Consider the following 27,959-nt stretch of genomic DNA (forward strand, 5'->3'; position numbering starts at 1 on the left):
GTTCGGTCCGACGCTGGTTACACCGGTCATTGGACGAGCGAATAATTATTAAATAATTGTGTTGTTATTGGGTGATTGTTTTCATCTGCTCTGGTAGATCAAAGTGTTACCATTGAACGAAAATTCCCTCGCGGTGTGCAGGAGTATTGCTCCTGGGGAGGCATGCTCAACAATATCTCCGCTGGAGCTTCCGTTCATGGCATCACCGGTAAGTATTCATTAACATTTAATCCATTAATTAATTAAATGCAATTTTTCGTAAAATAAAATTCATTGAATTCATTGAATCCCCTGAAAAAAAATCCGGAAACTCTTCGGGTGCCGTCGGACACTTTGAGCTCGAGATAAATTAATTTCCTTCAATTGTTGCATTAAAACAAAATTATTTGTTATAATTTCCGTCGATTGTGGGTATTTATTTGAAATATGGAGGATTGTTTAATTTAATTTAACGTTAATTCTGCATTTTTTTAAATTTATTTCCCCCAATTGTGCTTGATTGTAGGTGATTGTTGAAAATGTGAAGTATTATTTGGAGAATTAAGTATTCGGATGCCGAGAAAATAAGAAAAAGCACACAGAAGCCGATGTTACAACCGGTAGACGTCCGACTGCAACTCGATTATGAGGATCAAAGCGAACAAGCCGAATAATTTTTTAGTGTCTAGTGCCTCTCATAAATCCCGAGACCCTCGCACCCATCTACACCTACCCAATAAAATCGGAATACAGGCGTCAGGAGGAAAGGTGAAAATAAAAAACCTCAATGCGGTATGAAACACCGGGAGTCGTAAACGGTTTTCCATTCATGACTCTTGGATTGTTTCACGGTTATTCAGTTAAATATCAACAGGGTGGTCCCCGCCTCCCTCTCCCCCGCCCCTCAGAGCGTTAATTTTTTTAACTCGATTAAAATGGAAGAGGAGTTAATTTCAAACGATTTTAATTTTTAGAAATTTTTAGTTTGGATTTTTCATTGTTTTCGTTTTCAAAATGAAATTTCAAGGAATTTTGTCATTGAAAATTCGTAATTTCAGTTGAATGAATCCGGGAAAATTAATGAAAATTTCTGAAATTCCAAGAATTTTAAAGGAATTGCCAGAAAATTAAAGGGAGTTTGGCAGGAAATTTTTATCTTCCATTTTTTCCACTTTTTATCGCCGTTAATGAAGTGGAACTTTACAGAATTTTTAGAGAGACTTGAGACTCTGTTGATTTTCTATTTTTAAATCGAATTCAAGGTCTTTGTTCGGAAAATTTAGCCAAGTTTAACAGTGTAACGATAAATGTTTTGTTCGATATAAGTTGACTTATATCGAAATATATCGAAATTGCCGGATCGCTAGTCCTCAACTCTGGTTGGTCAGTGAGCCGCGTGAAGTTAGTCGCAAAAATCACGCGGTATTTTCAAATTCTTCAAACCCACGAATTATTCTTTACGTCACAATTGCCAATTTTCTCATATTTATCATGTGCGAAATTGATTAATTAATTTTAATTCGTTCGATTTTCCTTTTTCCTGAATTGCAGAAATTTTATTCTCTTCCATTTTTCGACTTTAATACAGCATTTAAGTTTAGAAAACCGACAAAATTCCCCAATTTCTTAGCAAATTCTCGGAAAATCTGTTTTTTTTTAATTCCAGAAAGAAAAAAAATTTTTAATTGTTCAGTTTTCTAGAGAATTTTGGGATCCGCCGAATAATGTTAGGAAAATTGTTGACTTTTCTAGAAAAAAATTCATAACACTCCCCTTATTTTCCGACAATTGCGAGTATCGATCAAGTTATTTTGAAAAGCGAAAGTCATTAATTTTTATAATGCATTTACGACTGTACGAAATTGAATACAATTAAAACTTGAATAAAAAACAAATAGCAAAAAATTAGATTGTTTATTATTAACTCATTTACACAGATAAAGTAGTCTCGGGATTTTCAAAATATGAACAATATAAATAATGCTTATTATCGTCCTGCGTATTACTTTGAACTGTTGATTTTATTAATTCCATTATTATACTTTATGTTTAATTCAGTAGCGAAGTGGTAAAACGGTTTAAGTGGACTTATCTCCCAGTTGAGTTGTTGAGGAATATTTCCCAATCTAAGGGAGAATAGAAATCTTATCACAATTAAACGTTGGATAAAAATTGCCTCGAAAATCGTGACAAATGTTCAGTGGAAAAATACTGGTTTTTAGTGGATATCTTACGATTTTCTCGATAAAAAATTGATTCCAGTCGTCTGCCGCCTCGGACGCCTGGAATCAAAGGGGAGTAAGCCTGACAGACTTGCGAGATATCGATAGTTATCGACTTTAAGTGCATGCTCTTTTTAGAATAGGATTGCGGTGAAAAACTACTGGAAGTCGCGCTCGCTCCACGACTGCTCGACCTGTCCGGCAATTTTTCTCCAACTTTTTTCCAAGTGCATGTAAACCGAGAATTGTGTTCACGTCATCCGTAAGAAGAGCAACCAACTCTTTCGGATATCACACACGTGGTGCCCGCGTAAAGGAGTGTTTTCAGTTGCGTATGTGTTTGCTCTCTTCGCCTAGAAGCCAAGAGGCCGGTGACGATTCTCACACCTCGGTGCTAAGTGACCCCGTGCGTCCCTCGCCACCACCCGGTCGGCTTCTGCTCCTATACAAATTTAAACTATACACGTTAGTTCTTTTGGACAATCCCGTGGGTAAAAAGGAGAAAAAGGGCGAAGGGCGCAAGAGGGAAAAGATCAAAGGACGTTGGTGATACTCGAAAAAAATACGGTTTTTAATGGAATTAGGCGGAGGAGAGGAAACGCGAGGAGAAAAATTCAGAAAAATACGGTTTACGAGGACTTGAAAGCAGAATTTTTGTTTCAATTTTTCTGTTCATTTCCACATTCAATTTTTTTAATGGTAAATTCATTATTAATTTGATAGTTTATTTGTTCCAAGTGACGGATTGCTGCATGTTGATGAATTTGCTGGATTCATCTTCTTGATAATAATTTTTTTTCCGTCGAATAACGTTTTGGTTTTAATAAATCCGTTTTTCATTTCTAATTAATCGAGTTTTTATTTCGATTCAGGAAATAAAAAATATTTATTTGATATTGATTTGATTCGAATAACAATTAAATTAAGAAACATTAATAAATAAGATAAATTTGTTAATTATTTATTGATAAATAATTAATAAATTTATCTAGGTTGCGGAACAAGTAGAAACTCTAGAACAATAAGTGGATTTTGTGCTTTTATTCACAAAATTTTGTCACACCTCAAGTGCCATTTCCACTAGCATAGTATTTTTTCTAAAAATAATCACTAAAATTACGCAAAACAGTATGAGTATTGCAGAAATTTGAGTTGATTTTATCATAAACCGTTTAGTAAATTGTTAAGTCTGTATTGAAAATTTCCTGCGGAAAACTCATTCTTTTATTAGACTTCCGTTCTGCATTACATTTCATTCATTAATTTTTATTCCGCGCATCAATTCGCTCAATTCCAACGAAATTTTTACCCAAAGTTTGCGAAAACGACTAGCCATTTTGCCCCAGTGGTTAGAGTTAGAGTTAAAGAAAAGATGAAAAACTTTTCACATTAAAATAATTATTTTTGGCTAAATTTATTCTAATTTTTGTTAATGAAGTAATTTACAGTATTGAATGGCTCAAATTGTTTTTTCATCCGTAATAATTCTGTGAAAATAATCACCAGGAACGAAGGAACTTCATGCACAGGAGCTGAAGCACGAGAAATTGGAGAGCGTGCTGGGGGCTAATTTGGCTGGAAGTCTGTCCAGTGGTGGAGGCCTGACGCTTCATCAGGAGTTGATAATGGGAATGCCTGGAGCAGGTAATATCTCGCCGAATTATTGACGAATCGAGTGTGTCCTTAATCATGAAAAAACTTTTAGGGATTCTTTTCTCGTTTACAGGGAATGCAGGAACGATCGGCCAAGGCGACGACAAACCGGCGAAACAGAAGAGACACCGGACGCGGTTCACACCGGCACAGTTGAACGAGTTGGAGAGGTGCTTCGGAAAGACTCATTATCCGGACATATTTCTCAGGGAAGAGATCGCTATGAGGATTGGCCTGACTGAGAGCAGAGTGCAGGTAAGATTGATCAATTTTTTGGGGCGCGCGCTTGACTATTCGTTGTGAAAATGAGGAAATCGAATTTATTAAACTTCATATACTCACAGATGTTTTAAAAATATTGATAATGACTTGAAGAGAATTAAGGGAATGAAGAGTGAAACACCAAAGAATAATTGTTAATCTTCGATTAATTTTTTGTTTACTTTTTAAAATAATCTGATTAAATTCTGTAATTGTTGAAAAATGAGGGGAGAGTTATGAATTGATTTCCTAGAAAACTGAAAGGATTTCTTGAATTCTTCGGAAAATTTCACAGTTGTCCAGGTAACCGAAGATCTTCAAAGATTTTTCTCGAATTACTTGGGAAACCGAAGAATTTTCATGAATTTTGTAGAGTTTAGAATTTATTTATGAAAATCTGAGGAGCAAGAATTGATCATTTTTGCGTATGATCAATATGAAAAAATTAAAATTTGGGAAGTGAAGAATAATTTGTGCGTTAAAAAAATTTAGAAATACTTTTTTTTCACGCATGAAAAAATGAAAAATGTGACGCAGAAATTTTTTTTGTCATTTGAAGAATTTGAAAATACCGGGGATTGTTTCCTGCGACTACTTCACGTGACTTATTGACCAATCAGAAATGAGGATTAGCGGTCAGACAGTTTCGAGATATTAGAAAAAAAAATAGAATTTTCAATCGAAGCTCAATAAAATTTTCTATCGACTCCTCTGAGTTTTTCTACGAAATTTATTCCCGCGTACTCCTTATCAATTTGATGAATTCAATTTTTTCAATTTAATAATCAAATAATAATAATAATAATAAACCAAAGGTTTTTAATTTAATAATTCGACAGTTCTCAATTAAAGAACCAAAACTTTCTCAAAATGACGGGAAATATTGTTAATAATCATGCTAAAAAATAAAAATCGTATAAAACGATTCTATCGGACATTTTCTACAAAAAAATCGCCCCAAAACTCGGAAAATTCTCCACTAAAATTGACTAAAAAAAATTCAATTCTCAAAAAAATAACCCATATCAATTTTCATCAATCGTTGTCAATTTTTTTATCGACTCTGGTCGACAGAGAATTCCATAATTACACTTTTTCCATGAAATTAATTTCCGCGTGCTCCTTATCAATTTGACGACCGCGTCTTGAAGATATTCTCCGAGGCGTTAGATTTCAATTGTTACCGACACCAGTGGCTTTTACGGATTAAACTGAAACTTGGAGTTGCTAAGCCTCGGGTACACTTCACCCAGGGGGTTAGAATATTCGTCCCTGTGGGTGATATCGCCATTCGGATCTTTCGGGCTGTGCGAGGGGCAGAAACAGACGACCGCAAACCGCGAGACGTCGTCCGACGGTCAACCGCACCCGCGCTGACTCGCCTTCCGTCTCTTCGAGCGCTTCAAGTTAAGTCGATACGTTCAATTCCGGGGGTAATGCGCCATTGATAAGTTCAATAATAGAATTATGCGGGGGGAAAGGGGGAAGCGGTGGGTGTGACTGAAAAAAGAGGCTTTTTTTATCAGTTGAGAGTCTCTGGGGCTCGCGGAAAATACGCAGCTAATAGAAATTCATGAAATTTTTATTCCGGAAAAACTCAAAGCGTCAGTCAAGTGAACGCCAACCCGCATATAAAACAGTCACTGCTCCCATACGGGGCTTTTTCTGTTATACGGCCGCGGTGTGATATACTCGGGCTTCGGGGCCCTTCGGGGCTGCATAATGAGACGAATTGACGGGGAATTCACGCTTCATTCATATACCAAAGAGCTTTCACATGTCATAATCGTGGGGCGCTCGGGGGAGAGGGTGCCAGGGAATTTCGGGAAAGAATGGTTTCGATGAGAGAGATTTTTTCACGCAGACTCACAGCAAAGACGAATGCAGACACTAAAACCGTTTGAATAAAATGAAAATTTGGCTGAATTTCAAACGTGAAGTGAGATGTTTGAGTACCTGTTCGTCTGATATTCAGACATTTTCATTTTATTGAGATATTTTTTGGTGTCTGATAAATGTCTACCAAAGGTGTGTGAAATTCAGACGTTCAGACATCAGGTCAATTTTGAGGGGTGATGAGGTTTCAATGAATTTCTCGAAATCTAAGGTAGGTGGTAAAATTTTTGTTAAGGGCTTTTCTGTAGAGAAAATTGAGAGCTGTAAAAAAGGTTTTAACGAAAATTTTGTTATCTCCCTTAGATTTGGAGATATTTCGCGAAAACTCGGAAAAAATTGAACGGAATTCTTTGGAATTCAAACCATTTTTAGTATTGTTGTTGGGGATTTGAATTTAATTTGAGGTGACAAAATTGGGTCATGGGATAGGGTTGCGGGATCGTTGCGTTTAAATGGCAGATTGAATTATCAAACTTGGGGAAATTTAACATCACATGAAATTGAATTTTCAATGGATTGAAAATTGAGAAAAATAGTTGGGGGAATTTTTATTTTTGTGGGAACTTGAAAATTGGATTTTATTAAATACTCCGGAATTTCACCGATTTTTCAGTAAGAAATTACAATTTTATGAGAAATGGGTCAATTTTAAATTTCTTTGGCTTGAAATTTCAGGAGTTATTTTCTAACCGCATTGTTGACAATTTTTGGAAGAAATTTCCGCTAGATTTATTGGGAATTTTTATCACATTATAGTTGACACTGAAAATTCTTGAATTTGGAATTTGGAATTTTCGATTCACTTCAATTTCCGATTTGGTAATAAATATTCATGTTTTTACCGAAAATTTAAGTAAGTTCGGGAATCTTCGTCTCATTGCTGCTAAAAAATTAGGAAATTCATTGAATCTCCAGGGAAAATCAAAATTGCAGGATTTTTTGTTCAAAAGTTCCTAGTTTTTATTTTTTCTATTGGTTTTTTTCATCGAATCCATTGAAAAATTAAGTAAGTTGGGGAATTCTCGTCTCCTTGCTGTTAAGAAATTGGAAATTTCATTGAATCTCCAGGGAAAATCAAAATTGCAGGATTTTTTGTTCAAAAGTTTCTAGTTTTTATTTTTTCTATTGGTTTTTTTCATCGAATCCATTGAAAAATTAAGTAAGTTGGGGAATTCTCGTCTCCTTGCTGTTAAGAAATTGGAAATTTCATTGAATCTCCAGGGAAAATCAAAATTGCAGGATTTTTTGTTCAAAAGTTTCTAGTTTTTATTTTTTCTATTGGTTTTTTTCATCGAATCCATTGAAAAATTAAGTAAGTTGGGGAATTCTCGTCTCCTTGCTGTTAAGAAATTGGAAATTTCATTGAATCTCCAGGGAAAATCAAAATTGCAGGATTTTTTGTTCAAAAGTTTCTAGTTTTTATTTTTTCTATTGGTTTTTTTCATCGAATCCATTGAAAAATTAAGTAAGTTGGGGAATTCTCGTCTCCTTGCTGTTAAGAAATTGGAAATTTCATTGAATCTCCAGGGAAAATCAAAATTGCAGGATTTTTTGTTCAAAAGTTCCTGGTTTTAATTTTTTTTATTGTAAAAAAAAAACTTTTAAAACGCATTTTCCTACAATGTCGAAAATATTTCGTCAGTTCCACTGTAATTCAAAAATATTCCCTCATTCAAAATTCACAATTCATCAGTTTTAATTCAAGTATTCCACTAAAATGAGAAAAATCAGAAAAATCAGATGAATTTATGTTTGAATTTCCGAATAACTTGCAGAATTCTTGCCGCACTGCTGTTTAAAAACTTGGCAATTCCTAGAATGTTCGACCAATCTGAAATTTCCTCATTCCTTCCCCCAAATTGAATTAAATTTTTATCCCACAGTGTTGCCACGCAATTAGTTAATCACGTGAATAGTCCACAGAATAATACAAAATACCCTAAACATTGATTTCCAAACCAGGGAATTCACTTTCTTCAGATAAAAACAATAGGGAATTGAGTGTGCGAATAAAAACAGTAAACGATTCTGAGAGAAAGCTCTCTGAATCGAGCCATGAAACGAGAATACACACGATTGAGGGGCTCACCTACACCGAGTCTGCCTCCAAGATAGTCGCATAGTTGATGCGGGAGAGGGCACGAGACATTTGAGGGCGATGAAGATGCCGAGGGGCGAGAGGGAAAAAGGTAAAAGCGAGGGAGACTGTAATTGAAAGAGGCCTTCTATCCGTGAACACAACGGGGGTAGATATCAGCGGACGAAGCGTTTCCAAGGGAACATGCCCGCGAGTATTCCGCGTTCAGATGGGTTTCGGGTTGAAGCCACCAATGGGGCTGCGGAAACAAGCGCCGGCGCTATAGTGAAATCCAGACGCTATTGAGCGTCAGCTATCAAAGATTTCTTGTTTTACTATGGCCGGTGTGGGAGGGGGTTTTTTCAACAGAGTCTCCCTTTGTCGTCTGAATTTTAAGCCTGATATTCATTTTAGGTTCCGGGAATGGACTTTCGGTGGGAAAATTTTTACTGTTTTATTCAATTTAGGGGGTTTAATTATTTTGGGCATTTTTTTAAATTATTTTTTTTAGTTTTGGGATAGAATTTTGGAGATTTAATTCAAGCTCCATTCGAAGTAAAATCAGTTGAAGAATATTGAGAGATGATTTTGTTATTCAAACTTCGAAGTAAATTTTTATTTTTATTTTTCGGTGTAAATCGTTGTAAATCGTTAGAAAATGTATTGGAATTATGGAGAAAAATAATTTTTTTAAGGGAAGCGTGAAATAATTGAACATGCGTAATTTGGAGTTGCCCCTTTGTCGTCTGAATTTTAAGCCTGATATTCATTTTAGGTTCCGGGAATGGACTTTCGGTGGGAAAATTTTTACTGTTTTATTCAATTTAGGGGGTTTAATTATTTTGGGCATTTTTTAAAATTATTTTTTTAGTTTTGGGATAGAATATTGGAGATTTAATTCAAGCTCCATTCGAAGTAAAATCAGTTGAAGAATATTGAGAGATGATTTTGTTATTCAAACTTCGAAGTAAATTTTTATTTTTATTTTTCGTTGTAAATCGTTGTAAATCGTTAGAAAATGTATTGGAATTATAGAGAAGAATAATTTTTTTAAGGGAAGCGTGAAATAATTGAACATGCGTAATTTGGAGTTGCCCCTTTGTCGTCTGAATTTTAAGCCTGATATTAATTAAATTAATTTTACTTTTCGGAAATGGCATTTCGGTGGGAAAATTGTGTTGTTTCATTCAATTTAGGGGATTTAATTACTTTGGGTATTTTTTAAAATACTTTTTGAGTTTTGGAATAGAACATTAGAGATTTAATTATTCGAAGGCCTGAATTCTTAATTTTAAATCGCTAGAAAATATATTAGAATTATAAAGAAAAATGGAAAAATTCCGTTTTTAAGAAACTTTTAAGTACTTTGGGCATTTTTTAAAGGAATTTTTGACATTATATTTCTTTTGCGTTCGATAACAAACATTAATTTTTCCTGAAAACTTATTTATTTGACTTCAAAAAATTCGAAAAACCCCTAAATTTCGTGTCTCCAATTTTCGCCAGTGCACCAAACCCGCGAATTGAATGAATCCTCTCACCTCGATCCCCCATCAATCATCTCAAAAAAGAATTCTCACCAAAGTCCCCAGACATTTGAATGAAATCCCCCATTGAAGTGAATAGTATCGATGCTCGTCATTGCTCATCATAACCCCGCGATAAAATCAATTGAACAATCATAACACCCGAGACAACAGCTTCCTAAATTATGCCTCCCCTCCCCCCTCCCTCCGGCCGCCCGAAAACAAATGTGTGAACCCGGGCTGTCACTAACTCGTTCCGAATATCGGAATTAAATCCCCGCGTTCATCCACAGGCTCTCATTCCCTGGCCACCGCCGTTGAAAACTTTCCGTCGAAACATTTCACGTCCTTTTTTTTTTATTTCATTTATTTATTTTCATGTTGACGGTTCGTCGGGCTAACGATCCCTCCGCTCTGTCGTATAAATAAATAAAAATCCTGGATAACGAGTGAGTCCATTATTTTGAATAAAATAATAACAAAAGCCGTGGAGTATCTCGTAAAAATTGACGGGAATAACAGCGCGTAGTGAAAAAAAAAGAATTAATTCCCCCCGGCAAAATGTGAAATGAATTTCTCACCGGAAATCGAGTTATAATACTCAATATATTTTCAATGATTTTCACCGGTGGAATTTATGACTCGACACTCGTTGGACTTTTAATTTGTACAGTTTTTAGAAAAGGGTAATTCATTAGTTTCGTCAATCTTTATTCAACTCAATTAACATGATATCGCGATGAAAAATATTCGTTATTTGTTTTTCATAAAGCTCACGGGGGGTAATTCATATCGATAAATCATTCGACCGAATGCGGACTGAATGGAGTGCAAAAATACATCGGGCAGGCGAGTGAACATACCTCAGGAAATGTCGGATTTACTGAACGATAAATAAATACAGGGGCGAGTCAATGATTCCAGCATGAAAATACGTCAAAACAATTTGCTCAGTGTGACAATGTGAATCAATTTTATTTTCGTCCAGGGGTGAATGCTCGCGAATTCCCGAGTAAAAAGGGATTATATTTACTGGATTGAGTTGAGGTGCCACAACGGGCGGACTCTTTCGTCCCGTCAGTTGATGAAATGCGCTGGATTTTCACGGGGCTCACCCATTCTCTGTCCTTTTAATCAGCCTCAATCACTGGACATCGACGGACTATTTTTTTTACCTCTGATGCAACTCTTTTGACGTTACTCCGGGGATTGATTGAAATTCCCCTGGCCTTCTATTTTCAAAACATGTTTTTTCGCTTGAGAGGATTTAATTATGTGGGCATTTTCGGTCCGTCGCGGGAGGATTCTTGTCAGTGGCGAATTGCCAATTGGGGGGGATGGAGGGGATTGTGGGAAATTGTGAAAAATTCGGGGAGTCGCTGGCAATTTTTGGGGGGTTCGGGGTGTCTTGGGGTGTTTGCGGGGGAGAAAGTTCTTGGCTTTGAAGGGAAAAATAGGAATTTATGTTTTTTTCGGGGCAGGGCAACTAATTTTGACGTCAGGGCGTCGAATGTGGATGTGGATATGCATATTATCGAATTATTCAATTAATGAATCCAATTGTTTATCACGTCATCTGTTTTTCGCTGAAAAAATTTATTCTGAAACTTATATGCAGGGAGAGGTAACAAATTTTCCAGGAATTTCGCGGTTGAAAATGTTCGATAAAAATTGATAGAAATCAGAAAATTTTTGATGAATATATTCTTGAATTCTCAATCAACTAAAAATTAAATTAATTTCAAAAATTCTTGTCTTCCAGACTCTCGAAAATTTGGAATTCCCTTCAAATCTGAAATTTTAGAAATTTTTTAATCGAAATCGAATTAAATTTCACTCGTTTTAAAATTACTGATCTATCTCCATGAAATTTTAATATTTTTCGAACAGGGAGAGTTACAAATTTTCAAGGAATTTCGCGATTGAAAATGGAAGCAAATCATAGAAAAATGAATAAAATTAAATGATTAATTTGGACTTTCTCTTCAACTCCGAAATTTCATGAATTTTTAAATCAAAATCGAATTAAATTTCACCCTCCTAAAAATTACTAATCCATCTCCGTAAAATTTCTCCCCTAAAATATTATGCGATGAACCATTTAAAAATATCCACCGAAAAATCCTCGTCCCCCAATCTCCTTCATTCTCTAAAAAAATAATTCTCCTTCCCTGGGATATGTTCACCCCCACGAAATATCGAATCAACACACCAACGACGCCCAATGAAAAATTCAGAGACCTTTCATGCACTCCAGACACCAGTACCACTCCCAGCGCCTGCAAAAATGATGCTGAAAACAATGTATGGATTACATTAACGACAGTACAACGCAGGTGAATATCCCAGGTCGAGCTTTATTGAAGGCCCAGCACAACGATTTAAATTTAATCGTAATGAAGTGCCGATTAAAATTGCAATCGTCCGCGGAATAGGAACTCTCGGCGCACAGTTGGCAGTTAACGTCTGCTAACAGGGGCATTTAAGTTAACTGCCCTGGTGGACGCGGGTTGAGGTAACTGCCTCGTTTCTAGGCTGAAGGGTCCTCTTTCGATTACCACTATCTCCACCCACTACTCCCAGAAATTTTATGTACACCCTGGACGCGATCGGCTGTACTCACACTGCCGGCATTTTTCCCACTCGTTTTCACAGCTAAAGCGAGTGTCGGAAATTCACACGACTCCTGTAGACATTTTTCAGACACTAAAAAAAAATGACATGGGACAATGAATAAAATGATAATTCAAACATGAATTGAGATGTTTAGAGACCCGTTCGTCTGAAATTTAGATGAATTTCCGGTTTTGCTGTGCTGAGAGCAATTTTGCACTTCGAGAAAAAAATCAGTAACGAAGTGGTAAAACGGTTCAAGTCGATTTATCTCCCAGTTGAGTTTTTGAGGAATATTTCCGAATCTAAGGGAGATAGAGAAATTTTCGTGATTACCTTTGTTGCAGCTCTCAATCGGCTCTACCAAAAAGGTTATAACAAAAATTTTGCTATCTCCCTTGGATTCCGAGATATTCATTGAAAACTGGTCAATAGGCAAAAATGACTTGTACCGTTTTACCACTTCGCTACTGAAATATATTTGCTGAGATAAAATATTTTGTCAACCAAGTCCACTCTGTAGCGAAGTGGTGAACTAGGATAAGTGCAATTTTTTTGAAAATTTTTCTATTCCTTGAATTGAAAATTTTCGAAAACGAAAACTTGTTTGAGAACTTGTTCGTTTTTCTCTGATAATTTTTACGGAACGCTCGGGTTAGTTATCGGGTTCAGTCGACGGACGCGGCTCATTGAGTCTTGATTCCGACCGGGAGTGGTCAGGGGTGCTAGGAGTCACCATATGGGATACTCCGAATCGCTCTCAAAAGTATCCCTCGGGGGTTGATGCTGATGGCAGTGTCAGTCTCCTTCTGCGTCTCTCGCGGGAATGAGGGATTCAGTGGGACACAAATGTGTATTTTGTTTTATTATGGCCAGAAGAAAAATTGAAGGCACAATGAATTGTGAGCAGTAGCTTCAGAAAAAAATCCCTCATCCAAAGAACAAATAAAATTCATGAATTTTTAGGTTTTGCCGACAATTCAGTAAAATTCCAGAATTTTAAACAATATAAAGACGAGAATTCCTTCATTTATTTGAATGTCCAATCTAATATGAATATTCAGTGCCAAATTCCATTGAATTTCCAGTGAAATATGAAATTTCATGATTTTATGTAGGGGAGGATGGGGCAAAACGGCCCCCCTTCAATCGTCAATATTTTCCGATTCAATAATCCGATTGGGATGAGTTAGAGCTCGTTTTGAAGAATGAAAAATTATCTTCAAAATGGATTTGAAACTGGGAATTTTCACAATGTCATTCACAAGTTATTGACAATTGAAGGGGGGCCGTTTTGCCCCACCCTCCCCTATTCTGAATTTTCAATGACAAAAGTCCTTGAAATTTCAGACAAAAATTTTTAACACGCTGTTAGAAAATTACTCCTGAATTTCGAATTAAAAATTCTCAAAATTTTTAACAATCACTCATTCACACGAAATTTTCATTTACTTTGTTATTGAAAAATTAGTTTAATTCTTGAATATTACATGAAATTGCAATTGTCAAGATCACGTGATAATCAAAATTATTAAATAATTTTAGAAATTCAAGCAACAATATCCCTGAATTGTCAACCCACTGAAAGTTCAATTTCCGAAATGAAATCTGACCTGAATGAGAGATTCCATGAACGATCTAATTTTAAATTGAATTCAAATTCACAACATTGAGAATTCAAGTGCAACTATTGCTTAATTAAAAAAAAATTCCAACAGTGCAATGCACAGCGGCAAACAAATAAATAAATGACTAAATAAATAAGTAAATAAATAATTAAAAATTGTCGGCGACAAAAGTCTCTTAAAAAATACTAATAACTCTGACACAACACAATCTTTTCTATGCAACGGCCTATGCATTTTAAGGCGAGAACAGAGGGCTCCCCGTGATTTTTAATGCGGTATAAATATGCATAGACTGTGATATGAGCTCTTACGTGTCGTCGGGACGAAAAATATAACGCGTATAATGCGAAAAGGGGCGCGCAGCCCACCACTGTGTGCACGAGGTTAACACAGCCAAAGTGCGAGCGAGAGAGAATGAAAATAAGAGGAGAAGAATATCAGGGGGAGAAGGGGGTGAGGGGGTGGATGGTGGAGAGTGGTCTGGTGGTGTATATATGGGGATTCTCAATGGATAAACTGTGTCGCTGCGGTCCACCCAAGGGAGCACCATTCGACGCCCATTTGGTTATGATCTCGCACCCACTTTACCCCTGCTAGAGTCAACCATGTCAAGTCCACCCCATTTTTTGGGGATCGCGATAAGTAATCGCATTAACAAACAGCGATATTTAATTTTCGGATCTGTGTCGTTTAGCCCCATTTGTTCATTAAAAATCTGCGATTAATCGGGTGATTTGAATTTTTTCCTGAAGATGCAGAGATTTGTCGATAAAATTATTCGAGTTGATAATTTTAGTGAGTATTCGGTTAATTTTTATGGGGTTATATATTTTAGATTGTTATGAAGAAGTTTTTCATTTGAAAAAAGCCTCTGTGAGTTTATTAATTTGAGGGGTTAAAAAAACTAGGAGTTAATTACATAAATTTCGAATTTTTGTGTTTAGCCCCACCTGTTCATTATAAATCTGTAATTAATCGGATCAATTTGATTTTTTCCCGATAATGCAGAATTTTTTTATCGATTTGTCAATAAAATTATCCGAGCAGACAATTTTGGTAGGCATTCTGTAAATTTCCATGAAGTTTATGATGTTATATATTTTATATCGTTATAAAGAATGTAATGAACTAAATTTTTTCATTTGAAAAAAGGCTTTATGATTTTATTATTTGAGGCATAAAAAAATTACGGAGTTAATGACACAAACGTCGAATTTGTGTCGTTTAGCCCCACCTGTTCATTAAAAATCTGTAATTAATCGGATGAATGCGATTTTTTCACGATAATGCAGAATTTTGTTATCGATTTGTCAATAAAACTATCCGAGCAGACAATTTTAGTAGGCATTCTGTCAATTTCCATGAAGTTAATGGCGTTACATATTTTATATCGTTATAAAGAATTGAATAAATTCCAGAAATGAATAAACTTCCCACTGCTACAATCGTCAATAAAAAATTCTGACAATGGCAAATCGATGATTTTCCCGCGCCCCGAATTGATGAAAACCCGAAAAATAATTTCAACAGTATTTTTTAACATTTTTACGGCCTCTTCCAGCCGCGAGATAAAGTCACCATTGCAGTTTTAGTTAATTTGACGACGTGACGCTTTTCCGAGTAGCTACCATATACGGCCAACGATATTGCCCAGGTATCCATGAAATAATAATAAAATATAAATGGATCAAGTTTACGATCGGCCTCTGCAAGCCAGGCCCATGTGCTTTCCCTCGGTTTTTATGGTCCACCTTTTTCACGATCTCACATTTTCTCCAGCTTTTTTTTAACATGCGGTTTATTCCGAGAATGGCCCTGTTTCCCGTTCTTTCATGGGATACTTCATTTTGCATTCCTTGAGAGATTATTTTTAAAAACACATATTCTTGATACATGCTGAGATATTCCATTGAGCTGTCGTGAATGGGAGGAAATGACGTGCTACATGAGTTTATACGAGTGTTATAACTCTTGAATTTCACTAGAAAAATATTCATTAATATTTATTATCATTATCATTATTTTTGAAAATGATTGTACATTTTTTTTTTAAACCATAAATGTTGATATATTTAAAAAATTCATTTATATTCAATTAATTACTTTGTCAATTCAATCAGTTCTATTAATTACTTTTGTGGCCTGGCGTAGTGGTTAAGGCCGTTGCCTCACAACGGATAGGTTCCAGGTTCGATTCCTGGCCGGGTAGAATGGTGAGATCAAACCATTTNAAAAAAAAAAAAAAAAAAAAAAAAATTAATTACTTTATGATTTATTTATTTCATTCATTCATTTTTGTTCATTGAAATTCGGGTTTAACTGCAAATGTTCAAGAAAATGTCAACGAAAAAGAAATTTTTAAAGTAGTTGGATATCCTGGATTGAATATCCACTAGATAATTTTCCTGATTTGACTTGAGTGAACGTCAACACTTTATTATGCCACTGTTCCCTCCCCTCCGGATCGATTATTGAGGTTGGCTGGAGGTGCTAATGGCCCCCCCGAAGACTTTTACCATCCCACATAGTCAAACATTATAAACGTGTGTGAAGAGATAGAAGAAGCCCAGTAGGTGGTCCAAAGTAGAGGGCAATGCGTCTTCGCCACCCTCGGACAGGGCTCTCCTACCATCATCGATCAGCCCGCTCGATGCACACCCGAGTTTATACAATATTTATTCTCATTAAACGTATCCCAGAGTCCCCTCTCGCGCGAGGCAAGACGAGAATCTGGACTTGTTTCGTTGTACTTTGTTGTCTTTATTTCGGTACTTCGTCTCTGTCGAACGGGTTTTATTTACTGAAACTCTTTAGATCAACTGAATTTTTGGTTTTGATTGTGAAGGGAAGGATTGCATTCGGCAAGTCCGAAATTTACATTTCGCACAGAATTATTATTTTTTTAAACATTTCAGTAGCGAAGTGGTCAAACGGTTTAAGTCGATTTTGGGTGTTGGCCAGTTTTCAATGAATATCTCGAAATATAAGGGAGATAGCAAATTTTTTCTCATAACCTTTTTAGTAGCACTCAATTCGCTCTACAGAAAAGGTCATTATGAAAATTTCGCTATCTCCCTTAAATTCGGAAATATTTCTGGAAAACACTACAGACTAAATTGACTTGAACTGTTTGACCACTTCACCCACTTTTTTTACTTTTATATTCTGACCCTCATTTTTTAACCTCCACTTTTTGACCCTTATATTCTGACACTTAGTGCCTGAACCTTATATTACACTCAAGAGGGCTTGCTACAACCCAATCTGATGCAAAAGAATCGTCTTCGAATTGAAATACCCAATTCCCCACATTTTTAACCGATTAATTTTGTGAACTTGATGAAATTTTCCATCATTCAAACAATCCTCGCTAGTCCTGCCCCCCGCCCCCGCTAATTTCACGTACCCATCATCATCAAAGTCAACCTCATAATGAAATAAAGTTTGAAGCCTCCGAGATTTTCTCATTCTCCCCGGGAGGAACCGAGTGGTTTACTTCCAGCTTGCAGTGGCCCATGAGAAGCCACCATCGAAATAAAAAGGAGTAAAACCACGACCCTGAAGATTGAGAAAACGCTCGGGGGATGAGAGAACCGCTGGAGACGGCGGAGAACGGGAGACAGAATAGTTCGATAGTTATATGTGGTGCCCATGAAAGGCTTCGAACGGGAGTTCACTGGGTGCTGATATAAATTGAGCTCGCCATCAAGGCAAGCGCCGGGATCACTGGGGCCCTGGAGATATATGCGAGTAGATTTTACACTGCCATTGAGTGATCGTTTTCTCGAAAACAGAGAGAGGAGGTTAAGACCGGCGGCAAGTGAGGGGAAATTTCGCGATTATTGAAATAGTTGATGTTGACTTGAATGAATAATGCAGGAGTGCGCTGTAACGCGTTTCGTTATTTACTATAAAAATAATTCCTATTCGCAGTAGACTAGATGAAGATGGTCTAAGGATAGCCAAGTACTTCGGCTAGTTTTCTGCAGTGCAGCGGGAAAAAAATTATTTTTGCCAAATAGTCATTTATTTGAGAGGAGTATTTATTTTTTTTAAATAGCATTTTTTCAATTGAGTCGTTCCTAGACGAGCCTGACTTGAGCTCCAACTATAATAATCGTGTTGCTCTAGAGGATGAGGATTATTACAGGACCCTGGATGAACTCCTCTAATGATCATTCATTTTTCCTAAATTTCTTATTTTCTAGAGGGAGAGAAATATTTTCAGTAAAAATTACGGAACAATTCACATAATCCGTAGTGGGGAATCGTGTTCTGGCAATTTCAGAATTATTTATTTTTATCTGTGTCCTACACTGTTGGAAATTTTTTGGAATTTAAGTAAAAGATGCAGTTGAATTCTCAATATTCTGAAGTTGAATTCACTTTCAAACTAAATTGCACGTGGAATTCCCGATTGATTTTGGAAATTCAATAAAATTGGGTTTTTCATGATGATCATTCAATTTTCAAGGACAATTTGGGTTTTCAAACCCTGTCGTAAAAATTAAGCAATACATTCAGTTGAATTTTCAACAAATTGAAAATTGAGAAGAAAAATTGTCTGAATGTTCATGATTTTCAGTAATTTTAATTGTCGCATGCACCTGAGAAATTCAATTTCATTGAATATTCAAGAACATTGACTGATTTATCAACAACAAGATGAATGGAAATTCCATGTAAATTATTCCTCGTTAAAAATTTCAAGATTTTTTACTTGAAATTGATTGAAATGAATAATTTAGTAATTATTATTACTAATAATTACCAAGTTATTAATATTAACAATAATTTAGTAAAATTATAATTACTATTTTTACTTAAATTAAACGATCACGATATTACCCCCATCAGCGATTTAAATCCAGGTGCACAGACCCCCCCCCCCACCATCTGCAGCCACTCAAAAGGTGTAATATCGATGATTGACCAATTTTCGATAGCATAATTGGCCCCCACCGGGTGCAGGCTGCTCTCTTAGTCATTCACCGGGGCCCTTTGACTTCATTCTTCTCCCCTAAAAAATAGATATGAATCTCAAACACATCATAAACGTCGGAGTGACTTTGCCATCCACACCCTGTGATTCTTCATTCTCGGTGCTGATGGGGATAGGGAAACACGTTTCTCGCACATCGTTGAATTATCCACGGGCTTTTAGCTTTTTCCTCTGGCGTGAAATCATCCAGACCGCACCCACTACCCGACGGGTCTGCCAGACTCGGTGGGGGATAGCTAGGGTGAAATCTTCTTCGATGCGCCTTATGGAAGTTTAAGGAAAAATGGTGGACAAATGTTGTGAAAGGATTTTTTCTTTTCAATTTATTTTTCAATATTGTTCATTATTTGTAAAATAATCATGACGATAATTTATTTTTTTCTCCTTATTCTTATATTATTATTATTATTATTATTATTATTATTAATGTTATTATTATTATTATTTGCCTATAATGAATTTAATACACAAAATTTATTTAGATTTTTTTGTAATTTTCCAAGTGAAATTTAAAATTTCACTAAATAATTAAATATAACAAATGGATAAATGATTGTAAAGAAAGTTCTTAAATAAATGCAAGAGAGAATTATTTACGCAATTATGAGTATGTTTTAATAATTAAAATTTTTTAATGAGAATTGCTCAAACTATTTGAATCTTTAATGAAGTGATGATGTGTTGGGGGGTCAGAGCCAAATTACGATGAATTTTCAATTGAATTAAACTTTGAGAGAATTCAGGGAATAATTAGAATTATGAGTATAGCTATACCTGTGGAATGTAAAATATTAAAATGGAAATATTCTGAGTAAAGAAGAATTAGTGTTTGTTCAGACAAGAATTAGTGTAAATTTAGAAATCCTTATGTATACGAGGAATGAATGTATTTTTTACAGGAAAAAAAATTGTTAACTCCAATGGGTGTATTTATGGACGGTGAGAAAAGTTGTGTAAAAATTACTTTGAAAATCGTGACAAATTTTACTGTACGAAAAATGGGAGCAATTTTGCTGCGTGACGATTCGCGGAGACCGCAAGCTACCCCGATATGACATCAGTTTCCAAAAAAGTGTCTCAAAAAGTTCAACCGAAAATTGTTGCCACGCCGTCTCAAACCCCGAGTCAAGTCATCTAAAATGATAAATCAACAAAAAAAACCCAATCCCCACAACTAGACCACCGAAAACCGGCCCCCCCCCCCCGAAATCCAATAAATCCAATTAGACTGAAATAATCCATGCGCATTTGAGCAGAAAGCCAGCATACACTTTCCGGGTATCTCCCGCTCGCTGCAAGCGCCCGCGTGCGTTTGCGTGCTAATGCCAAAGCACTAATTTATGGTGCAAAAGCACGAGTACACGGGAAAATATCATCGGTGTTGGCTGAAGGTAGTGCACAGAGCGCTGGGTACAACCGCAGGGCGAGAATATTCGCCCAGCGGTTGTAATGTTTGAGGGGCAAGAAAGAGATGGACACATTAGACGAAGTGAGACGGCTGTAGCGAGGGGGCTTTGCATGCGATATCAATAAATCAAGTCTCTGGGCACCCCCGCCAGCTTAGGACGGGGTGGGACCCACTACGTGGCCAGAATCAACAGCTCATAACGTCGGCTAATAGCTACCGGTGGGCTCTACTCCCCCTCCCTCTCGCTCTCCTGTATGTGCTGGGGTCCAAGATATTGTAGTTACGCCGAGGGACACCTTATCGCTCTGCCTGATACCTTATGTACCCGGGAACATTATATACCGATACCCAACGCACACACAAACACAATATCAGGTCGGATTTTCCTTTGAATCTCGACTTTTCCCCTCGCTGTCTCGTCAATTTGCTCTAACAAAGAACTATTTTTGTCGGTGGTTATTATCGCTTCGGTGGGGTGATTATTCAGTTGGGAATGTGGCGGTTGGATTTATTCGGTTATACACAGAAAAATTGGTCCTTTTAATCAAATAAAAATTTAAAAAATTAAAAAACTATTTCAATCATGAAACGTTTCATTTACAAACAACGCATAACGCAGTTAAATTCATTTTAATTTTTAATGTTTTAAATGCATTTTAGTGTGAACGTTTTATCCATGAAATAAAAAATTTTATTCGAAATTTTTTACTTAATTCAAGAATATTTTTGTTGTAAATGGATGAAATTGTTTTGTTGTTTCAAGAAAAAGGATTTAATTATATGAAACAAACAAGTTATTCATTTTAAGAAAATAGTTTCATTTGATTCAATGGAAGAGTTTACTTGGATTAAATAAAAATTTATTAATGGTAAAAAAACATTTATTGAATATACACAAAGCTTCCAAGAATAAATTTTATTTGATTTGAGGAAAAAAATTATTTGGTACTATTTAAATTAACTTGTTTATTTGATTTAAATAAATTTTATTTAATTCAAATGAATCATTTTTCTGGGTGTGGGTTTATGCACTGAGAGAAATGCGAAGTAGTTCGCAAATGAGTTTCGTTTGGAGTGAAATAATCGCAAGTTGAACAATTCAATTTCAAGTTTTTTTATTTTGATTTCAAGTTTCGAACGTGAATAATCACTCTGCTTTCAATAACAACGAAATATTTGAATATATACGAAAATATATTTTATAGAGGGAAGTTTATCAAGAAATATCGTCTCATTTTTTATTCTTACGTTCTTTACCGACACCTAATTAGTGTTTTCCTCTGTGAAATGACCGGACTACGTCTGGATTTATGAATAAATCAGCCAAAAATATATCACGAGATGAAATATTTATCATGCCATGGAATAAAAATCAGAGTTATTGTATTACAATCGGTGAATTCTGAATGATCCTACTCTCGGGCTAAGAATATCTGAATGAAAAATGAATATCAGACTACTGGATCTGCTGTGGACGAGTGGAACGAGCCCCAACGTGGTCAGACATGTGGTTTATATAAAATTTCCCTCTCGAAATCCGATAAATTAACAGGTTTTCATCAAAATGGAATTAATCGAGTCCTCTGCATCTGGGCAGATGCAGTCACAGTGTTGGAAAAAAATTGACTGCATAAATGTCGGTGCACTGAGAGAAAAACGACAAAGTTCTCAAACAAGTTTTATTTCTGCCAAGAGAATAGTTTTTTGAAAATTATCAAAAAAGGATTTTTTGTGCCAAACATGCAGAGAGTGCGTCGGAATGCAAAATTTTTGTCGCAAAAATAGATTTAGTAGTTGAAAAAAAATTGCGTTCTCTGTACAAGCAAGAAATGTCATTTCTAGCACTACTCCTTCGTTATTCGATACTCCCACACGTATTTTGCTCCCGAAAAATCTTTGTTTTATGCGAAACAAGGGATAGTAGTTTTTCGTTTCGGCGGTCTAATAATCACAGACAACAAATGAACCCTTAAATGAAACAATAATAATCATATGATAGCAATCTTGTAACTTAGAGATAAAATATTTGTTGATAAATTTTCCTCTATATGAGATATTTTCATCCTGAAAAGGCACCGTCTGGTGTGAATTATCCGCCTCTTGAGCCAAATATTTCGTTGCTGTCGAAAGCAGAACAATTATTCATCCTTGAGACTTTCAAATTCGAACCAAACAAATTCTTTTTTGGCAATTTTCAACTAGCGATTTTGTTGGCCCAAACAAGACTTGTTTGACAACGTGTTTGTTTTTCTCTCAGTGTGGAAAAAAAATTGTGAGCAGGGTAATCAGCTGCTCGAAAAACTCAGAGTAATGAATTTTTTCATTTCGTTTTTTCGTCTCAGGTCTGGTTTCAAAACCGCCGAGCCAAATGGAAGAAGCGTAAGAAGACGACGAATGTCTTCAGAACCCCGGGAGCACTATTACCCTCCCACGGACTGCCGCCATTTGGAGCGATGGGCTCAGACCTGTGCGGCGCAGCTGCTGGAATGTTCCACGCGCCTACTGACCGGTGGGGAATGGGCCCAGGTTGTTGTCTGATCCTATGTCACGAGACATCCCCAGAGAGTGGCCGATGGGGTGGTTGGGCTGACTGAGATTACTGTTTGTTTTCAGGTCTTGGACAGCTGGGCCAGGGTGGAATGGGCATGGCTGGCTTTGGCCAGAGCCTCGGACAGCTCAGTCAGCAGGGCTCGGGGGGTCTTGGCTCCAGTCTTGGCCTGGGGAATTCAGCGCTGCCTATCAGTAGTCCTTCCCAGACTGTTTATCAAGCTAGTTATGGACTCAATTCCTTGGGTGAGTTGGTTAATTGAGAAATTAGGCGAGGCCACTCGATGGAATTCCGAAGGATACCATATGATTTCATATGGTAATTTTTATTCTGACCCTCATTTTTTAACCTCCAAAAAAATTGTGGCCTGGCGTAGTGGTTAAGGCCGTTGCCTCACAACGGATAGGTTCCAGGTTCGATTCCTGGCCGGGTAGAATGGTGAGATCTAACCATTTTTAAAGTCTTGATCAATCGCCATATAGTCTCATCAGACTCGAAGGGATATAAAATAAGCATTAAAAAAAAAATGAATAACAAAATATTATTATGATTATTATTATTATTATTTAGAATTATTTATATTGGGATTTTTATTATTGACTTTTATTAGATAAATAATTAATTTCTTGCTCCGGAGAGTCTACGTGTTTGGTAAACGATAGTTTCATGTTGTTGTTTAATTTATATTGTTTTAGTTTTTTTTATTCCAATTTCCGCCTTCACAATTGGATTAATTGAATTTTATCCGTTCTTATTCTTATTATAGTTTTTTTTTTCTTAATTCACAAGTTACAACATTGAATGAAAAGGAATTATGGTGAAGATCAATAAAAAGTGTTTTTTTGTGATCAAAATAATCAGAAAAAATAAAAGTCATTCCAAATCTCATTCGGGTAATAGAAAAATTACGAATTGGAGACTGAAAGTTTTTAAAAAAGGGTGATCGGCTAAAAAATCGAAAATATTTTTTTCTCATCAACCATGGAATGAGGGTTTTGTCTTCGGCCACGAACGGGATGAAATGAAAAAAATGCCAAAAAAATTGGACAGCAAGAAACAAAAAAATTAATGCTTCAATGTCTCCGGAAAGTTTTAAAATTGACATATTTTTTCGAATAGTGGAAGAATGGATAGAATGACTAGAATAAATGACAGAAATTGAGAATTGGTGACTGCAAATTTCATCGTATTATTATTATATAATAAAAAAAAAGTTGACTAGTGAAAACCTAAAAAACCGTCAGAAAATGTCAAAAGTCGAGTTCATCAAATCCGCAAATCCTAAAAACTCGCGATAATGAATTCAAGAAGATCTCGCACGTAAAGAATTTGAGCCAGAAACATAAAGTCCATCCAAGTCGAGTGTTTGCGCAGTGAGACCTCAAGGTGGTCGCACCTAGGTGTGAGATCTTTCGCTGTTATGTTTACCATAACATCCCGATGCAACTTGTCTTGCTTCACACAAGATTCCACCCGCCAGGCACAATATTGAACATTATTTTCCGAAAAAAGGGGGGGGGCGGGGTCCTGGTCCTCGTCCGGAGCTCATGAGCCTCAAATATTTGGGCGCTCACACAAATGCGAGGGTCGCTGACAATTTTTTTCACCGGAAATTTTGACAATTCCTCGTTTTTCGGGCACTGTGGCCTCAGTTTTTTCGATGAACGACAATTTCGTAGCTCCTCGCTGGGGCACTCACACCCTCGGACACATAATGCAGCATTTCATTGCGTGGAACGACCAATTAGTGTGGATTATCACCGTGAGGCAGCATCTCTCGTTACTTAAAAATGGATCGTCTTTTACGACTGCAATTATTGGTGGCTGTCGCAGCTACCGTTTTCTCTTTTTTCCTCTCTCTCTTTTTCACTCGTGCAAATGTATCGGTGGGATTCTGCACGGTAGTTATAAGCCTACAACGATCAAGACACGTCTCCCGACGGATAACAACTCCGGCAAACACCGGGAGAGCTCGGCTCTAGTTTTTTTTTCTCTCCAACTTCAGTTTTCAATGATGATTAGCACTTCGGAGGCGTGAGACGCCGAACGACTCATAGAACGATCATTATGCGAGGGTGGTTGTGTGTGTATAGACTCTGGAAACAGCTACCGAAAACGTAACTCCTATGAAGCGATAATTAACACCAACGAAAATGGCCGATTTAATGTTGTTCATTGATTTTTTTTCATTTCGTGGCTGAGGGTCAACGGGTTTAGGAATTTTCGAGGTCTTTGTTGGAGTTTCGGTGCCGAAATGGGGGGGAGAGTTTGCTGTGAGCGTTGACGGCTCACAAGTCTCTCTTAGCGATGCTTCGGTGTGATTGCATTACGAATTTGAAATTTATCAGTAGATAAGAAGTTGTTTATTGATATTAGAGGGAACAGCTTGTTGTTTTCAAATGAAATTGTCATTTTTTTTATGACACGACTCATCTCGAAATCCAACGGTGATAGCAAAATTTTCGTTAAGACCTTTTTTGCAGCCCTCAGTTCTCCCTACAAAAAAGTTGGTGATGAATATTTCGTTATCTGTCTTAGATTCGGAGATATTTCTCGAAAACTCAGCTGAGGCCTAAATCGGCACTGAGGAGTAACAGAATGCCGCTTCAAAAATTTCCTGCCGAAAGTTATCGATCGATTTTTATGAATCAAGCACACATTAATCACATTAATCTCCAGAAAGCGATGATGAAGATCAATGTGCTTTGGGTTTAAAAAATATTAATAACTTTGAGCAGGAAATTGGCCTTCTGTTAACCCTTAATCCGTCAGTAGGCGCGCGGTTCCACCAGCAGTCTTGATTCTTGGGAGTCGCTCATAGGCTTCTCATAAGAATAGAGCCAAATATCGCCGCAGGCGGCGCTGTTCGGGGAAAAATTAAATAAAAATTACCAAAAAAACCGTAAAATTACGTTTCGAAACGTAATCCGCGAGCGAAGTAAAATTCAATAAAAAGTGTGAGTCATAATTACGTCAGGATTACGTGAATTGTTCCCTAATTTTTACTGAATATTTCCCTCCGTGCACGATAGACGACTTTCATCACCACCCGACTCAACAAGAAGAGTTACTTAAGGCACTTGAAAAATTTCTGCAAAATATGTGCGCTTTTAGGGTAAATTTCCTAAGGAGTGAAAACTAAACTTGGACCAGAGACTTTCTTCTCTCCGTAATGAAGCAAAGTTTTTCCATCATTAAAAAATAATCAATGGCTCCTTTCAGGTGGTGTTCACGTGTCAGCGTCCCGTGGTTCACCACCGGGTGCCTTGACAGTGGGTACTGGTGGTGGACAGGGTGGAGGTGGCCTGGGTGGTGGCATGAACTGCGGACAGGGCTCGCCGGGTGCTGCATCCGGCAGTGGTGGCGGTGTATCCTGTGTGGGTAGCGCAGACGGTAGCGCTGGTGAGGCATCAGATTGGAGAGGTGCTCACAGTATTGCGGCGCTCAGGCGTCGTGCATCCGACGCATCCCAGCAGTACAGTCCGCAGCCACCACCGCCCCCAGGACCGCCCCAGTACTCGTCCCACGATCTCGAGTACAGTTCCGTTTACTGAGGCTGAATCATCACAACGTCTAAATATATATTGAATTGAATGGGAAAATTCCTTCGGGAGAGATTAAACCGGAAATCATTGGTATACGAGGAGAGTTTTAGTTTTATTTCGTTATTTTATTTATCTCGGGGTGTCGTTTGTTGCGAGCTAAGCCGAGGGCGATTAAGTGAGAATTGAAACATGTATACGATAAAGAACGAGAAGTTTAAATTAGTTTTAATGTATGGGAGTCGTGTAAATAAATAACAGTCGAGGCCGATCCTCCGATGTTTTTGCAGTGTTGCAATTGCAGAAATGGATATTGAATTCGGGGAATTGTTCGCATTATTTTATCTCGTCGATTTTTTTTATCACTGTTGGATCTCTCTGGAGGTGCATTATTGAGTCACTGAGAGAAAAGAAGTATTTGCGAAGAGCAGAATCGCAATAGAATCGCAAGTTAATAATTTGCAAAAATGGAATCTAGTGCTCAGGTTGAATTCGATTTAAGGGAAAAAGTCAATGGAATTTTAAGTTTCTCGGAAAATTAACGGAAATTCCAGAATTTAGATGAATGAATTCCCGAAATTTTTGATGGAATTCCCTGAAAATTCGGAGAAATCGGGAATTCACCGAGCGATTTCTCGGAATTTTCCTGATTTTTCATTAATTTTCCCCAAATAATTAAACTGAAATTTACAGGTCGGGTGGATTTTTCCATAAAATTATGAATTTTCAATGACAAAATTCCCTGAAATTTCAATAGACAACTTATTTGCGAAAAAATTCCAAAATTAAAAAGAAATCTTGTCAACCTCGATATTGTCAATCTCTCGTAAACGATCCGCCTCTAGAGCCTAATATTTCGTTGTTCTTTCAGATCACAACGAATATTCACGTTTAAGACCTTCAAATCCGACTCAACCAATTTCTTTTTTCAAAATTTTGGACTTGCGATTTTTCATTCAACCAAGATTTACTAGATTTCCTCTCAGTGCTGGGTAAGGTGAGGTGAAACGGACCCTCCTCAGTCATGAATATTTCCCGTGCAAATGACAATTTTCTCGAATTAAATCTCCCTTTAAACCCCCCAAAAATACCTTTGAAATGAAAAACGTTTCACCCCACTCACCCCTTCATTTCGTTCATTTGGGACAGCCAGTATTGCCAATGGCTTTGGTATTCATGAATGAAGATTATTAAAAGTGACAAGATATCTGGAACTTAGCATGGCATGAAGTCGCTCAAGGAAATTCCAACAAAATCTTCTATTTTCTTTTATTCCCATTTATTTCTCACTGAAGGATTCATTTTCCACTGATAATCAATATTCGAAGAGAATAAAATTGTCTTCACCTCACAACACGAACACTCGGAATTTCCTTGAGCCTCGACATTCCAAGAAATACACATATTATAACAATTCTAGGAATAAACCAGAAAAAAACTGTTTGATTGTTGCGCATTTGGGAGACATGTGCAGAGATTTTTGTAAATAAAGTATACGTCTTACGGTCAACATAATAAAATACATTAAGCATCAATAATGGATGATAAGTTATCGTATTAAAGAAATTGATGATAAAAATGAATGAAAAAAATAATGAAACACG

General features: G+C 36.7%; 1 protein-coding gene across 1 annotated transcript; it reads left to right on the forward strand.

Moving 5' to 3' along the window:
- LOC107038243 (homeobox protein orthopedia) lies at positions 1-26,851 on the forward strand. Its single transcript, XM_015257235.1, has 6 exons — positions 1-208; positions 3,708-3,845; positions 3,928-4,109; positions 22,608-22,791; positions 22,879-23,058; positions 26,036-26,851. The coding sequence occupies exons 1-6, from the start codon at positions 163-165 to the stop codon at positions 26,365-26,367; spliced, it is 1,062 nt and encodes a 353-aa protein (XP_015112721.1). The 5' UTR covers positions 1-162; the 3' UTR covers positions 26,368-26,851.
- Positions 26,852-27,959: the final 1,108 nt, after the last annotated feature.

The sequence above is a fragment of the Diachasma alloeum genome, unplaced genomic scaffold (genome assembly GCF_001412515.2).
Source record: "Diachasma alloeum isolate Michigan unplaced genomic scaffold, Dall2.0 Dall_scaffold_00279, whole genome shotgun sequence".
Taxonomy (NCBI): domain Eukaryota; kingdom Metazoa; phylum Arthropoda; class Insecta; order Hymenoptera; family Braconidae; genus Diachasma; species Diachasma alloeum.